Source organism: Alosa alosa, chromosome 17, assembly GCF_017589495.1.
Source record: "Alosa alosa isolate M-15738 ecotype Scorff River chromosome 17, AALO_Geno_1.1, whole genome shotgun sequence".
NCBI lineage: Eukaryota > Metazoa > Chordata > Actinopteri > Clupeiformes > Clupeidae > Alosa > Alosa alosa.
In genome coordinates, this window is record NC_063205.1 from 30984657 (window position 1) to 31001095 (window position 16439).

At 37.4% G+C, this 16439-nt stretch overlaps 1 protein-coding gene across 2 annotated transcripts in view; it reads right to left on the reverse strand.

Annotated features, from left to right (window-relative positions):
• Nucleotides 1-8329: 8329 nt before the first annotated feature.
• Nucleotides 8330-16439, reverse strand: part of iqsec3a (IQ motif and Sec7 domain ArfGEF 3a) — a 130506-nt gene continuing 122396 nt past the window's right edge. The window contains exons 12-15 of one of the 2 annotated variants that reach the window (XM_048267973.1): nt 12295-12456; nt 10989-11081; nt 10716-10759; nt 8330-10275 (exon numbers count right to left, since the gene is read on the reverse strand). In XM_048267973.1, coding sequence (XP_048123930.1) covers nt 9997-10275; nt 10716-10759; nt 10989-11081; nt 12295-12456 — 578 coding nt within the window. In that variant the 3' untranslated portion in view covers nt 8330-9996. The remainder of the gene's footprint in view (nt 10276-10715; nt 10760-10988; nt 11082-12294; nt 12457-16439) is intronic. The other variant, XM_048267974.1, reaches the window with a different exon arrangement.

Below are 16439 nucleotides of genomic sequence, written 5' to 3' on the forward strand. Positions count from 1 at the left end.
AGGGGTGAGGGTCTGTTTGTTTCAAATGAGTAGCCCTCCATATGATTTCAAGTCCTTCAGGTAGCCCTCATTCCCAAAAAGGTTGGAGACCCCTGATCTAAACTATCTGTGAACTGTGGAAATTTTAGCCAGTTCAGAGTTCAAGATGTGAACTGAAGATGTCAGTGTATGTAATATGTTTTGGTAATTATTTAGTAAGCATACATCCCATACTATTGCCACAGCTATGGCAATAACCTGTGGGAAATGACATGTGTAAGCCACGGCTCCAGACTAACTGTTTTTACTAGTGCAGTAGCCTCTAAGTGAAAATTGTAGGCGCACAACTTACTGTACCTGCAATGCAATTATACAAATTTCCCCTCATTTGAACTGTTTTACTGTTAAGTATCTTGATAACAAATGCAGGACTTACAATGTGCTGCTTTGAGTTCACAATGTCATATTTTATTATGCTTTTTTGGAAAAGCCACATAAACATAAGACACATACGGTAGACAGACAGTACCATTACTGTCATTAGTGCAAGATTAACTAATATTCATTCAGATCTCATAAATGTAGGCCTACATTCAGAAATGTTGTATGCCTTCCCTTACTCCCTTAGAGCACACCCCCCTGTGGGACATTGGGAGGATCTGAAGGCTAACCCTTGTCCTTTGGCCTCCTACACCTTTTATTGTAGGTGTAGTTCATTTAGACTATTGAATATTTGCTTCAAGTGCAGCACAGTACTTTCAACTGTTGCTTTCACTGTTTGGTGTAACTTTGGTGTGCTTGCCATAAAGAGCCCGTCCTGTAGTCCAGCAGCTTCTCCTTTGATGGTGATCCCCTGTGTTGAAACCGTCAGAGGATGGCTTAAGACAAGGATATTTGTAAAGTGGGTAAGGCTCACCATCATCCTCTTGCTTTTGTTTTTGGGCCTGTAGGTCTACCTGTAACTCTGCTAGCCTACCACCTGGACTGCCATGGCCTTAACAGTCACAATGAGATTTTCCATCCCATTGAAAGGCTATAAAACATTTTCCTCAGAAACATTAAGGTGAAAAACCTAAAGATATTAGGATTACATGTACTCTGATTTAATTAAACTTAAACTATATTCGTCAGCATTACCTGAGGCAAGATAACATCATAACATCATTCCTTTGAAGGAGAAGGCTGAATTGGCTGGAGTCAGCCAGGAAGTTACAGACTCTACAAAGGTCCCATCTTCCATCATCTTCTTGACCTATAGGACATAACCAATATATCAGTTTTATGCATCAAAAATATGAAATGGCTTTAACATTTTAATACAGACTTTCTTTACTCTCCCAGAAATATCTGCATTGCTTGATGATGCAGTTAAATATTCCATGTGGAAGTAGACTGCTGTGAACTACCCTGAGTTTTGCAGGTTCCTGTCCCTTCCTCCAGGTCTCAGTAAGTTTGGCAGGGCCTGGGTAACATGTGGGAGTCCCACTGACACCTCCTGGGATGTTGACATGCACATCCAGCTCCTTTCTGAGGGCTCTCAGTTCTCTCATAGACTTGCTGCTGCAGTGGTATGTCTTCCAAACCATGTTCCATGTTCAATGTTAAGGAGATTGTAGACTCCATGGGGATTTTCCTGTGCATGGACAGCATTGTCAGTTCCAGTCTATAATTAAAATGTTTTTTAACTTAATGTTGAAAATTCAACTTAAATGTAAACATTGTTTACTACCCTGACTTTAGCCTAATTCTCCACATAACCTACCTATGTGGCAAGCAATGTAATGGGACAATAAACCCGCCTCAGACTGGAAGAGGTCTATTACACCTCTCTTATGCCCAAGATTGACAGCTACACCATCTGCTTCCATGGCAACTGTCTTCTCTAAACACTCTGTCTCTGTCCCTAGATGACGAAAGGTCTCTTTGGTGGCATCAGAGACACCTTATAAGAAAATGTTAACAATTTCAATTAGCGATACATGTTGATCTGGAATAATATTCAGTGTACACCAAAACCACCAGATGCTGGGAACAGTTCATTATCCCTGTGATCATACTAAACAGTTCAATCACTGTGACACCCAGAAATGTTTATTTTTACAAAAATCTTGACATCATTGTTAGTTTCATATTAAGTCGCTGTTGTAGGTAAACCTAAACCGAAGCCCTTCTATGTACTGCCCTTCTTTGCATTGTATTTTTATTTTTTATTTTACTGTACCTTGCTCTTTTCTCTTCCCTCATAATTTGCTTTCTATCTTTATTGCATTCTTTTTTATTAATGTAATGTGATGATGTGTTGACCTGCCAAGGGACTACAGATGAAAATTAGCTTTTTTGCTAACTCTGGCACATTTACATTTTGAGTGTAAACAAAAAATGTCAATTAATGTGCATTGTCCCTTAAATAATCAAAGAAATAAATAAAAATAAATATGACAAATAGGTTTCTAATATGTCACTAATTAACAAACCTTGAGCATTTGCATGGTGGACTTCAATGTGCCCAATCAAAAGGTTGACAGGTTTCCCATGCTGCAGGAGTATTGACGATTTCACACTCTTTCGTGGAAATGTCACCAGCAATCATGAAAGAGAGATACTCAACGTTCTTTATTTTCTCTCTTGTGTTTTCTGTGCTAATGAATCAACGATTGCACCGATGAATTGTGCACAGGCGGTGTCGTTGCTGTACATTGGATTAATATTTACAGCGTTCTTTTTAAGGAGTTTGATCTGACCTCTGAATTTAGTAAATACTAGTTCTTGCTTGGCTAAATATGATGTTTTATTTAAATACCAATTCAGCCGGCCTCTTGTCTGCATAATGCAGCTGGAGGTGGGGATGCATTTTCATTTGTGCATCGGTCTTGGCATATTCTATGTTTTTAACTAGTGTGGTGTTTCACTAAGGGTTTGTGTTTGAATTGATTTGTGCGGTAACTTCAGCAAATTTTGTCTTGCCCGCATGGCATTCGTGTCTGCAGTATTTAAGCCATGTAAACTCACACAACCACTATTCTCTAAAACTGTCGGCAAATTTACAGGTGGCACATGCGCGACTAGATATAAAATTTCGTCGCATTGTCTCAAATTTTAGTCACAAAATGCAGTCTGGAGCCCTGGAAGCATATAGCATGGACATGGAAATAAGTCATGTAAACATATAGAATGTAATATTGTAATATGTTATCATTTGTAAAAGGTCCTATAATCAAATTTTCATTATTTCCTGATTGTACATATTTTCTGAGAGTCCTCATACTGTGTTGTTTTATATTGTATAACTGAGAGTGGGGGAAATGATTTAAAAAAAGAAAACCTTGACATACCCAGTAAGAACAATTTAAGAGTTTTTTTGTATTGCTGTATTTGAATTGTATATCAGTACTTTCATTCTGTTTATAGAGATGTATTTCATGTTTTTATTTCAGACAATAAAGACTTAAAAACACTCACACTCCATTCATTTCACATAGCCCATATTATGGAAAAATAGAAAGAAAGTGTTTACAAGTTACAAGAAGTTGCATTGAAGGCAGTAAGGGAAAGGCCACTGGAAATGACACTGGCATTTCAGTACTCTTCACTGGACTGCTATCTACCATGCCACAGTAAATGTGACATATTTGAAAATGTTTTGCTCACCCCTGAAGCTAATAAAGTCACATTGTAGACCACCATGGTTGATAGTAAGCATAGCTACTTAGGTGTGTGTTAAATGTTGAATCCAAGTAGTGTTATCACGATACCAAAATTATAGTTTCGATACCGATACCAGGTCAAGAATTGCGATTTCGATACTTCTTCAATACTTTTTAAAAAATGTATTTGATTTGGGGGCCCCCACCCACGTCATCAGTAATACTGAAAATAGTGTGATCACCACACCAGTGGCCATCCTAGATTCTGCTCGACTCTCCACACACACACATACAGAAAATAATGACTTATGTCATATGTTTCTATTTGATATATTTTGGAATTCATATAAAGTTATTTTGTTAATAATGTATAGTATTTTATAATCTGCATAATTATTAGTGGCTAAAAAAAATGTAATTTGAATACTTCATATTGATTTTTAAAGTATTACACTTAGACATATCTTGTAGTGTGTAGGGCTAATTGAGTGCACATTGGTTGTGTATAGGTGTAATTGAGTGCCTGTCACTTTAAGAAATAGGCTACGTGAGAGTTGCCTTCAGCCTCACGGTTTTAGGCTAATGAATAATAGTTGTGCATAGTGCGTAAAGATATGTGGATGCAATTCATTATGTTCCCTATGTCATTAGATAAAATAAATGTTCAAAAAACTAACAAGTCGAAAATCTTTCTGGGATCATAGAAGAGCTAAGTGTCTTGCAGTGTTCATTAATGATTTTAGTGACCACTCCACGAATGACAGACATGACCTGAGCTAGCGGGATAGTTAGCTAGGAGCTCTCTCCAGATGTAAAAGTTTGCCATGGTTGCGTAACCTATTTCTAAATGACGTTAAACCAGAGGTTAAACCCAATAGTAGGCCTAAATTACCTAAATTCCATAGCCTAGGTAGGTTAGCAACACAAACGTGAGAGATGCAAGTGAGCAAATCAACTTGATATTAGCCTATTATTATGTGTTACAACAGCAACACATAATAATAGTGTCCTAAACCTGCAGCAATGTCTCACTGTTTATGGCACGACAGCTGCGCATACCTGTGTGTGAGGAGAAATGACGCACAGGCTATAGGGGAGGAGGCACTATACTAAAAGCATGCCTTGCGCACACGCATGTTACTTCAAAACAACACGGTCATTCTTAAAAGTATCGATACTAATAAAATTAGGTATCGATACTATATTACATGTATATTACATTTTTAATTTCAGGGTATTGCGATACTTTTGTAGCCTAGTATCGGTGCACCGTGCAACACTAAATCCAAGGGAGCAAAAGCACATGCTTTTTTTTAATGGGACGCATAAAGGGGAATGGGTGCCACCACATATTCTTTTCGGTAACACTTTATTTTACAGAACCATTAATTAATCATTAATACATAAGTTATATGTATATGTATTAGTGCTCGATAAGGTCTGTATTAAGCATCATTACACTTTACTATCACTTTACTTGAAGGTATCTACACAAGAGTGACATGACACTGTCATAACCCTTACTTGTAATGACACCGAATGACACTTGACAGAAGCGTTATGTCATTAACGTTTATGACTTGTTTACAATGTTTATGACAGGGTCATGTCACTCTTATGTAGATACCTTCAAGTAAAGTGTAACCACACATTTATTAGATCTTTATTCAGCAATTTCTTATTCTTACTCAATAGGTCAGGGGTGGGCAACTGGCAGCCCTCCTGCTCACTCAGTGCAGCCCGCGGATCTATTTTGAAACGTCATTAAAATGTTCGTTTCACATGGTTTTTACCACATCTGAACAGGATCCTTATTGCAATGATACGGTCCATCGATAGGGGCACTTCCTATATAAAAAATGCAGAGGAGTCGAGCTTTCTTCACTTGCGAGCAAGGAAGAGACACAGAGAACGGTGTATAAAGAAAACTCAGAATTGTAGACAAGATGGGAAAGGTTAAGACAAGGTGGGAAACAGCTGATCTTATCACAGAATTCAAAGTCAACTTATGTGTTTAGTAGGCTATGCTTAGAAACGAAATCAGCCATGAACTTCGTCACCACTACAACACCATGCACGAAAATAAAAAGTCGGCTACATCGAAGCTGCTAGAGCCGCTGTCATAGCCAACCTCAAAGTAGGGTTCCCACGGGTCATGGAATTTCAAGAATACCATCAGCATTTTAATAAAGTCTATTCCAGACGTGGAACATCAGGGAATTATATCTTCGGGGGGCAAAGTCATGGAATATCAGGGAATTATGTTGTAGGAGTTTAAAATTGACTTGCCAAAATACATTAGGCCTAATACAATATCATTGATTTATTAGCTTTTTCCAGAGCCATAGAAAAAGTTTTTCTACCGCTCTGGCTTTTTCCATTACTACGTCTACTTGCTAGAGTGGTTGTAGTTTTTTCTGTTCCTACGCATTAATCCCTGTGGTCCTTCCACTAGATAAGATCTCAGGGCTGCATGGAACCTTGAGCTTTTACATCACCCATACACACCTCAGTGCCTGATGAGAGTGCTCACAAGCGCAGTGTCTTTTGTTGCAGCTTTGTAACACTGCAGCATCCTTTTGTTTCAGCTTTGTAACACTGCAGCATCCTTTTGTCTCCTTTCTCTTTCTAATGAAGCTATCTTTTCTCTGTCTGGAAGCAGCATGGAAGGAAACTGAGGAACTCATGTCAGAGGTGGCGTTGGAGGGGCCTGCTGTGAAGGTGAGTGTTCATGTGCAGCAACCTCTGAAGTTTCTGGTTGGCTGGCCTATGCATGTAAAGGACAAATATCAGTGCAGCTCAGTGCCTGGTTTCTTCCACACACACCATTAGGAATTGTGGCCAAATACAGTAGTTCAGTCTTCGTTTCATCAGACCAGATGATTTTACTTCTCATGGTCTGAGAGTCGTTCAGGTGCTTTTTGGGAAACTCCTGGCAAGAAATGGCTTCCATCTGTCCACTGTACCATAAAGGCCTGATTGGTGGAGTGATGCACTGATGTTTGTCCTTCTTTACGCTTCTCTCATCCTCTCAAAGGAACTCTGGATCTCATTCATAGTGACCATTGGGTCCTTGCTTACCTGTCTGACCAAGGCCCTTCATCCTGGATTATTCAGTTTGGCTGAGCGGCCAGATCTAGGAAGACTGCTGGTTGTTCCAAACTTTTCCATTTGAGAATGATGGAGGCTACTATGCTCTTGGCACTTTCAATGCTGCAAAAATTTTCTTGTATCCTTCCCAGATCTGTCTTCACACAACCTTGTCTCGCAGGTAGACATACACCATCAACTGTGAAACCTTATATAAAGCGATATGTGACTTTCCTAATAATGTCCAGTGAATTAATTTAGGCGCAGGTGGACTCCAATCTAGTTCTAGATTCATCTCAAGGACCATTGATAGAAGTAGGATGCACCAAGGCTCAATTACAAGCGTCATAACAAAGGGTCTGAATACCTGAATGTCTGAATGTAAATAATATTTCATATTATATATTATATAATATCATAATATTTCAGTCTTTTATTTTTAAATAAATGTACAAAACACTCCAAACACCTGTTGTGGAGTGTTGGAATATTGTGTGAAGGTTGATGAGAAAAAAATGAATTGGATCCATTTTAAGATGAGTCTGAAACATAACAAAATGTGGAAAAAGTGAAAAAAACTGTGCGCCCTACCCTCCTAGGGCTACATGCCAAGTTTCATGCTGCCTGGTTTTTCAGTGTCCCAGGAATCATTGACACAAAATTACTGAAAAAAAGAAATATGACTGCTGCTTCGCTAGTGTAGAGGTAGGTAGGAAGGACAGCAAAACAGAAGGACAGTGGGTGGTCGCCTACACTGCTTCACCACTTGGCCCCCACTAAATGATGGCCTGTTACTACAGCATTGAACAAAGTTATAGTTAATATTGGGAGATATTACATTATTAGGTTCTGGAAAAAGTAAGTTTAACCTGATAATAACCTCCCGTTAATGTAATAATTTGTTACATTACTGGTACAGAGATAATTATTTTATTGGGAAATGCACTTTATTACATTATCAGGGATTAATACATTATCAGGTATTATTACATGTTTTTTGGAGTTTTTTTTTATTACATTATTGGGAAATCAGGTTCTACAGACCCAGAAAGTGTCATTGCAAGATATTTTTTGTGTATATCAATTTTTACTAAATTGTAAAAATCGATATACACAAAATTGTACTAAAATGTACATTCATTTTACTAAATTGTGCTCTTGTTTTACTAGATTGTGCACTCATTTTCCTAAATAATGTCTTCATTTTACTAAATATTACACACATTTTACTAAATTCTGGCTTTGTTTGCTAAATTGTGCACTCATTTTACCAAATGGTGCTTTCATTTAATTTTATGTAAAATAAGCATGCTACAAACAAGCACACTATTAAAAGGAGTGCCCTATGTAACAACCAATCTAGTGAAATGAGAGCACAATTCAGCAAAATATTAGTAAAACATTTAGTAAAATGGGCACACATTCTCTGGATATACAAAAGCAATCTTGCAATAATAACACTTCGAGCTCCTTACAATTGTACATGCAATTAACCCTTTACACCCCAGCAGAATTCTTTTCACCAAGGAATTTTTGAAAAAGGCAATACTACTTAAATGAAGATCTAAGAAAAAATAGTATTACAAGTTCATGTCAGGTGAAAGATAAGAATGAGATCTTTTCAATGATATAACATTTATTGACTATTATAGAGACATTGTTCTGCAGAACATGATTGAACTGCATGAATAGTGCATATAGACAAAATACATGTCCGATATATAGGCTTTGATTTCATATTATTGTCTGTTTCTGTTTTTTTTTTTTAATAATGAACCTATTTTAAGCATTTACATTATATGCATAATATTATTTGGGAAAATATCAATTTGCTGAAATGTAACCAGGCTGTAAACATACAGGAGAGCAATGAAAATCCTCCTCTTTATAGATCTACCAAGAGATATAATGCTAGTATGCCTGTAAAAATCTAATCATAACAATGTGTAATTATAACCTGCTATCAGATACTTAACACCTTTATTCATTTAAAGATCAACAAAACTGGCAGTTGGCTATATGCCATCTCACACAGAAATGGTATTTTAATGGAGTGCACATCATCAGAATCCCTTGACTTGACACTGCAGCTGCTTCCGTGCAGACTGGCTATTTGTTAGAACCTGTGTTAATGGCGCACATTTTTTAACAGTGTGAGTGAGATTGGGTTGACGCATTATTATCATGTTAACTATGACAGTTCTAATAATAATATTAGAACTAGGCCTACTGCTGACCTCAATGTGATATGTTGTTGTTCTCCTTGTAGTGGCACTTTACTCACTACAGCCCTCAGAGGTGTATAGCTCAAAAGCTAAGTCAAGGGCAACATACACAAAAATAATATTTACACTCTGATTTTGGGGTTGCTCTGCCCGAAGCACACACATGCCTTCAATGTTGTGCAAATTGCAGACTTAAGACGACAAGCATAGGCTGACAAGTGCTTGACTTACACACTGGGGAGAATACGGCTCATAGGGAATAAGCCCGAATACGGCTCATAGGGAATAAGCCCGAATACGGCTCATAGGGAATAAGCCACCACAACTCCACTATGCTAACACAAGGTTTGCCGCCCAGATTTTATAAAATTGATTTCACTGAGTGAATGGAGAAGGGAAAAAAGTCCTGTGTGATTGAGAGAATAAAGGAGTTAATAATCAACAGTACAGAGATAATATTGTGTCCAGGTATACAACTCTGGATGTGTCAAAGTTCAAGATCTGTATACAGAAGAGTATGAAGAGAATTAAATATTTCCTTGTATTTTCAGGGTGTAATGCAGTAATTCATTTTGGACTGATATCTATGTCAAAAATTTGATAATGAACAAGACATATAAGACAAAAAAATCTAAACTACTTAATTTTTTAAAAATACAGATAAATCAAGCTTTCATTTTATCAACTATTTTAACTTCATATATGGTCTGCAAATATTATGCAAATACTTTCATTATTACTTATATCATTTTTTTCCTTCTTGAAATTTCAATAAATACACAGTATGTAGATGTTATTGATGTTCTATATGTTCTATATATGTACACAGTTTCATTTGGTTGTGATGTGTAGGAAGGGCATCACATAATGTCCTGTGAGCCAAGCTGTGGATAAGAGGGAATATACTGATGGTGGAAGTTGTTAGGGGGTGGTGGAGGGGGGGAAGGGAGGCTGGGAGCTGTTCCTCCTCTGTGAGGATCCACTCCTGTTGGGTGAGCACAGTTGTGCAGCACCATACACTGGATAAGCTGGTGCTGTGAGGGACTACTACAACTGTTCTAGGCTTCCACGCACACTTGGCCACTCTTGTCCAGGATGATCACCTTCACAATCTGTTGACAATGGATGAGGTTGTTTGGCTGCAGCTTATGCAGGGAAACCGGATGATGGATGTGGGCTGGTGAAGTGGATGCTGAGAGTTGTTGAGACTGGCATTGCAACTGCAAAGGCTCCCCCTGCTGGTTAGATAGGGCTCCATGGGGTGCTCTCCATGAGGTGCTCTCAAGGCTCCATGGGTTGTTGAACTGGTACGTCTGAAGCCTGTTGTGAATTGACACCTAGTTTAGAAAACAGTCAGAGACAGCATCACATGTTACAAGACTCTTCCTCTACAGCCACCAAGCCCTCTGGGGAATCAGTAGTACCAGACACGCATAGCCACTAGTATCTGCACTATACTATACTGTAAATGCATTGCCAAATGGGTACACTTCAGTGTATGTAGATCTATGTAAACTGTTATTATACAAGTGTGTCTAATGAAAACTAATACAAGATGAGGAAACTAATTATAGTGTGTTAGCAATCTAGAAGCACTGATTGCATATTATTGGGGAAGTCTGTGAGTCTAGGATTTATCCAATGCAAATATAGGGGATTTCTGAATGTTAACATTAAACTTTAGTCTGGAACATTAAATGACTTATACTGGTTTGCCTATATACAATTTGCTGGTGACCAGACTTACCTGGCTTTGTTCTGAGTAATGAACACTTACCTCTACTGCACCATTTCCACTCTTGTCATCAAAATCCCGCCTTCCTTGGAGTCAGACACAAATATAAGAGCTGCATTCACTGACTATGACTCAAATCTACTCATTACAAAGTGGCCATTTTTGCTTATATATTAATATCTTATTACATGTTTCCGTGGGGAAAGCACTGCATCTTAAGAATATTGTACATTTATGAAGTTTACTTGTAGTCAAGTATAACATACAACAGTTGGTTTATGGTTTGTGCCCTCAGGAAAACTCAGGAAAAAATACCTGATGGGAAGCCCTGTCTGTCTCGCATTTCAAACTGGCTGCTGTTGCTCTTGGCTGAGTGCAGCTTCATCCCCTGCTGCTTCTCAAGTTCCCCTACAGGGGAAAAAAGATATTGCAGATCAAAAAATCCCTGATCTTTGCATCATAGTTTCTTTTGGCATTAATAAGATCATTGACATGTAGGGCCCTATTTTCGTGTTGCAAAACCTGGCGGAAAGCGTATAATCATCACGACGCAACACGATTTAACGTAATTATCTATCGCTATACTGTACATCGCTGTTGTACACTACCTAAAACACAAACCTTTAATATACTTGAATGTCATTTTATTTATTTTCTCCTCAGACAGCTCTGTTGGCAACTACTTTCTCTGGTGGCACAAAACCACACAATGTCAAATAGGGACGCACGGATTGTGATATACTGTAAGTGTAAAAGAATTTGGCCGATACTGATTTATTTTTATTTGATTTGTTTGTTTACAAAGTTTTTGTTATTAATTATACCCTTTAGTAGAATGGGCAAAACTATTTATTAAAAAACTGTACCATTTCTAAGTCTTTCAGACTTCATAGCACCCTCTCTTAATGTCCAGGGGGTATTCCAGAAATGAAGTTGATCAAATTATCTGTCTAACCCTGATCTCTAAGATGGGAAACTCTTGAGATTCCAGTTCCAATACAGCAGATGTGGGTTAGTTCAATATGGGTTCCAATGTTTATTTCCCCAGACTACTGTATCTGCCTAGCAGCACTAACTGTTGGCTGCAGCAACTCAAGCTACATGTAGGTAGAACCGATTGTTTTCATTTTTGTTTCCACAACAGTATTTGGTGACCTTGAGAAACAGAGATCTATGTGAAAAATCCAGGGGATGTTCAGTGACTGGAATATTTTTTTTGTATCCATCCCCTCACTTATGCTTTTCAATCCCCTTTCCTCTGAGTTGTTTAGAGTATTCTTTTGTCATTATGGTGGAATTATAGCCACAAATACTGATTGACCATTTGCATTATATATTTTTATATTTTAACATTACTTTGTAAAAATCTGAATTCAATTTATAGCAGTAAAAGGGTAAATATCCTTTTACTTTTTGTAAGCACTGTAAAACATGATTCCTCAATTTCATTTTAAATCAGAAGGCAGATCCCTGAAACTAAATCTAATTTATGTTCAAGCACATACAGATGTTTTGGGATACATTTATGTGGTAGTGGGTTTGATGTTTAAACTGACGCCTTGGTGGAGTTGAACATGTCATTGTGCATAAACATCTTTAGAAACACACACATATCACTTACATTCAATTCGTATCTGCTCCATCTCAGACACCTCAGCAATAGACTCCTTCAGGTCCTCCACAAATTTCAGCAGTTCCTCTGCACTCTGAGCACAGAAATTCAAGGTCTGCTTCTTGTCAAGACCAGAAAATGGAGATAAGATTGTGATGCCATGGGAGTAATCTGATAAGAGAGAGAGAAGGGGGGGTCACAACATCACAAAGAGTTGCCTCTGATTTAACAACTCTACCATGTGATGACAAAATGTCAGAAAGTATGTAATAACAGTCATGGTTGCATAAAACTGACTTATTATTAACTAAATTATTGAACTGACAGCTGACAACCGAATATTTTACTGAAAACACAATGCAACCTATAAGCAAAGTGTATAGCTATCAAGTATAATTTTGGTTATTCTCAAAAAACATCTTCCTGTTGCTGTCAAATTAAAGGTCCAGGAAACATTAAGTCCCATTTCTCCCAACACCTTTTGATGCACACCATTGTGCGGCATATTTCATTCTATTTTCTTTTATAAGAGATTTGGTATACCTCCCTTTTACAGTCCCCTAACTATTAAGAATTTAGTAAATACATGGTAAATTATATTATATTATTTGGTAATTACCACATGAAACATGAAGGTAAATACACAAAAGCTACAAGTAAAATACTAAGAAACTATTACCAATAGATTTTTCACCTGTAGTGCGGAATGAAGTTACTGGACTGCTACATGTCATAGAAGAAAGGAGGCAAGATCAGTCCACTAAAATTAATCCAACTATTATCACTGCAGTTGGATTATGCAATACAAAAGACAGCACTAAAGCAGCCCTAAAGAGTTGTTCTTTACCTTAAAATAACGTTTCCAAAATGATTTTGATGCCACATAAACTCTTAATAGAGTGAAGAGCACTTCTGCCACACTCTGAGTGGGTTATAAGGAAGTTGCTGTAGCGGGTTGGAACACTGAACCCCTCCCACCACCACTAGTAGGCTCGTAGGTGGAGTTAGCTAGCTAGCGATGTGGATAGAGTTAACAAACAATGACAATAAATGTCTGTCTGTGAAAAGTTACCGATTCCTCAGTTAAGTCAAGTAATTCAAGTAGTCAGCAGTAGCGGGTGGGTTAGCTGATATTATTCCTACTGGCTTCGACAGGTAGCATTCTAGTTAGCCTTATTCTGATTCAAGTGCTTGCAAAAAGGGTGACTGCAAAACCACAATAAATGTCTGATTGTAAATGTGTAATTTACTTTTATGGCAACTTCTGAAGATCTAGTTCACTATGCATGCACACATGTCACATCCTAAGTCATCCTGGTTACTATCACTGGCAAAAAAACAAATTGAGTGGCAGCATTCTATTTGAATCTCCAGCAAAAATCAAAATGGAAAAGAGCTGCTAAATAGACTGTAGAATACAAATAGTACTCTCCAGAATTATTGGCACGTTTGGTAAAGTTGACTAAACAGGAATAAAAAATAACCTTTTGGTGATTTATTGTACTCTCACAATCGAAAAAAATGAGGAAAAATCCACCCTTGAAGTAAAGCAAATTTATTCTGAGAAAAAGGAAAATAAAGAAATACATATTTTTAACGAAAATACGTTGCTCACAATTATTGGCTTATTTTATCACTTATTTAAGTTAATCAGAGTGTCTGTAAACTTTCAGAAGTAGTTCATGACTTTCTTTTTCACTAAGGTATGAAAATGAAGTGACATAGAGGCTAAATCCTTTACTTATTTTTCAACATTGAAAAGACAAGAAAATACACTAAATTTAAATAAAAAGAAAGTGTGTTGACATTTTTAAGTCAGGGAATATCTATAAAAACTAAATACTTTGTTGAAAATGCCTATATGTGACCCTGCAAGGCGAAACCAGTCGTTTTAGTAAAATTTACAAAATTAAGTTATTGTACTCACACGAACGACCATAAACTAAGCTTCCCAACGATATGTATATCGAGGGTATTGCAAAAAGTATCACTAAGATAACCGCATCCAAAGTTGGCATGGTTCTCCTGTAACGATACGCCAGAAGAGGAGAAAATCACCTTTTTAAGTAAATGGTGACGTGCGATAGTGTGAGGGTATAGCTATGATTAGCCTTACGGTAGCGTGACTTTGAAGCGGATGACTGACTATGCAGTTTCAACCATAGTTTCAACCGTGCAATGAGTCTTTTTCTGCCCCCTAGTTAATACCTGGGACAGTCATAAGGTGTCACTATAGAATATAATGAATGTATTTTAAGGTTGTTACTTTTGTGAAAAAATACTGTTCGATTTTTGAGACATAAGTGTTCATTGAATCGATTGTAAAATCGATTTTTCATGTCTAAAGACGTTTCCATTTTCAACGGCAAATATAGGCCAATTCACGAACAACTAACAGGCATTAGGACGAATGTAAAGAGGCTGCTTGTAGTCGCAAGCCAGCAATATTTCTGATTTATTGGCGTGAAGTTTCGTGCCTGCAGTACTGCTGCAGGCTTCAACGTAGCTGTGTCTGTGTTTACGATTAGAAATGTCAAACAAATTTCGCCTACGTAAAGAACTCGATTGCACAGTTTGCATAGCCTACCGCTTTGTTCTTCTCCATAGTTTGATATATCAAAAATCCAAAGTAGGCCTACTTCCACATCGAACTCCTCAAGTTATTAGGGCCTATCACTCGTCTGTCTCATGTCGCACAGGTTGATCGCGTTGTCTTCCATTTTTTGGCAAAACACGAGCAGCACAGCAGCTGATTGAAACAGCTTTTCTTTTTAGCTTTCGCAATGCTTACTGCACTTCGGAATTCTTTTATATTCTTAGATTCTTGTTTGTGAATTTTGTTACATCTATCCTTTTTATTTGTTTAATTTGTTTAAAATTAATAGTGTACATATTTGGTTAAAATCGATTCCCTATTTTAGTTTTCGAAACTTGTGTTGTATGGTCCAATCGATTGTGCAATCGATTTTCGAACGTAAAGTGACAGCCCTAATGTATTTCGGGGGAAGTAAGGGGAGAGGAAGTTCTGTGTGTCACAGATTGTGTATAGCCTAGCCTACTTTTAAAATTCGCTAGCCTACTTCAATGGTAAACTTCTCCTGGTCCTTAAAACGACACCAGGATATTTCTAAAAGTTTGTGCTTTTGACCGTTCGTGCCCTGAAAGGCAAGTCTTTCACATTCATATTCGGTTACATCTGCAAAGAACGATATAGAGCTGACACATTGAGTAACGAGTAATGAGTAGCCTAATAAGTAAATTAGCTCTACCGTACCCTACAGTAAAACCTTATAGCAGCGTGGATAAAGGGAATGACTGCTAATGTGTTGAATCTTCACCTAAATAAAGTAAGGGTTTAACAGTCAAAACGTATGTTTATCCGTGAAATTTGTTCACAATATGAAAGTGTGGACTGTATACTGTCGAATTATGTGAAAACGTGAAATTCGACAAATTTTAATCTATATGTTTGTTTATAGTGGATTTTCTCAAAATAGCACCGTGCACAAGACGACTGGTTTCGCCTTGCAGGGTCACATATTAGGAAATGTGACAAACATCCTTGGACAAAGACCCATGGTTATCTTGCCCCCACGTACAGTATGGAGGATGGTAAAGATAGGCAAAAAATTACCACTGTTGGAGAGTTACAGAAAAAGGTATCATCTTTGGCTCACCAAGTCCCCCCAAAAATCTTACAAAAAGTTACCTCAGTGCTAATAGATTATTTAGAGGGCATGCCTGTCCAGTCATTTAATTACCAATGGAAATGTGCATTACCAATGTCCGTGCATTCCCTCTATTATTGTATCCAAGTTATGTTTATAGTTTGTTACAAAGACGCACATTTTTATATTAATTAGTTAATTTATTGCACTTCCCAACTGTAGGGGGACCTTGTGAGCAAACCTTCTTTAGTGCTGCTTTAACCTAAAAAAATGATAAAATTACTTGATTTAAATGGATCCTCTTATTTTATGTTTGAGCCTATGCTCTTTGTTACTTAATTATGTTGTGGATCGTGTTTAGCTCTGATCGTATTGTCACACTTGAAAAGTTTCAGATTGATCCTCGTTTTTATTTATTTATTGTTGTGGATCATTTGTAACTTCATTGCAATTTAATTCAATGTACTGTCATTCTACCGTGTGTAC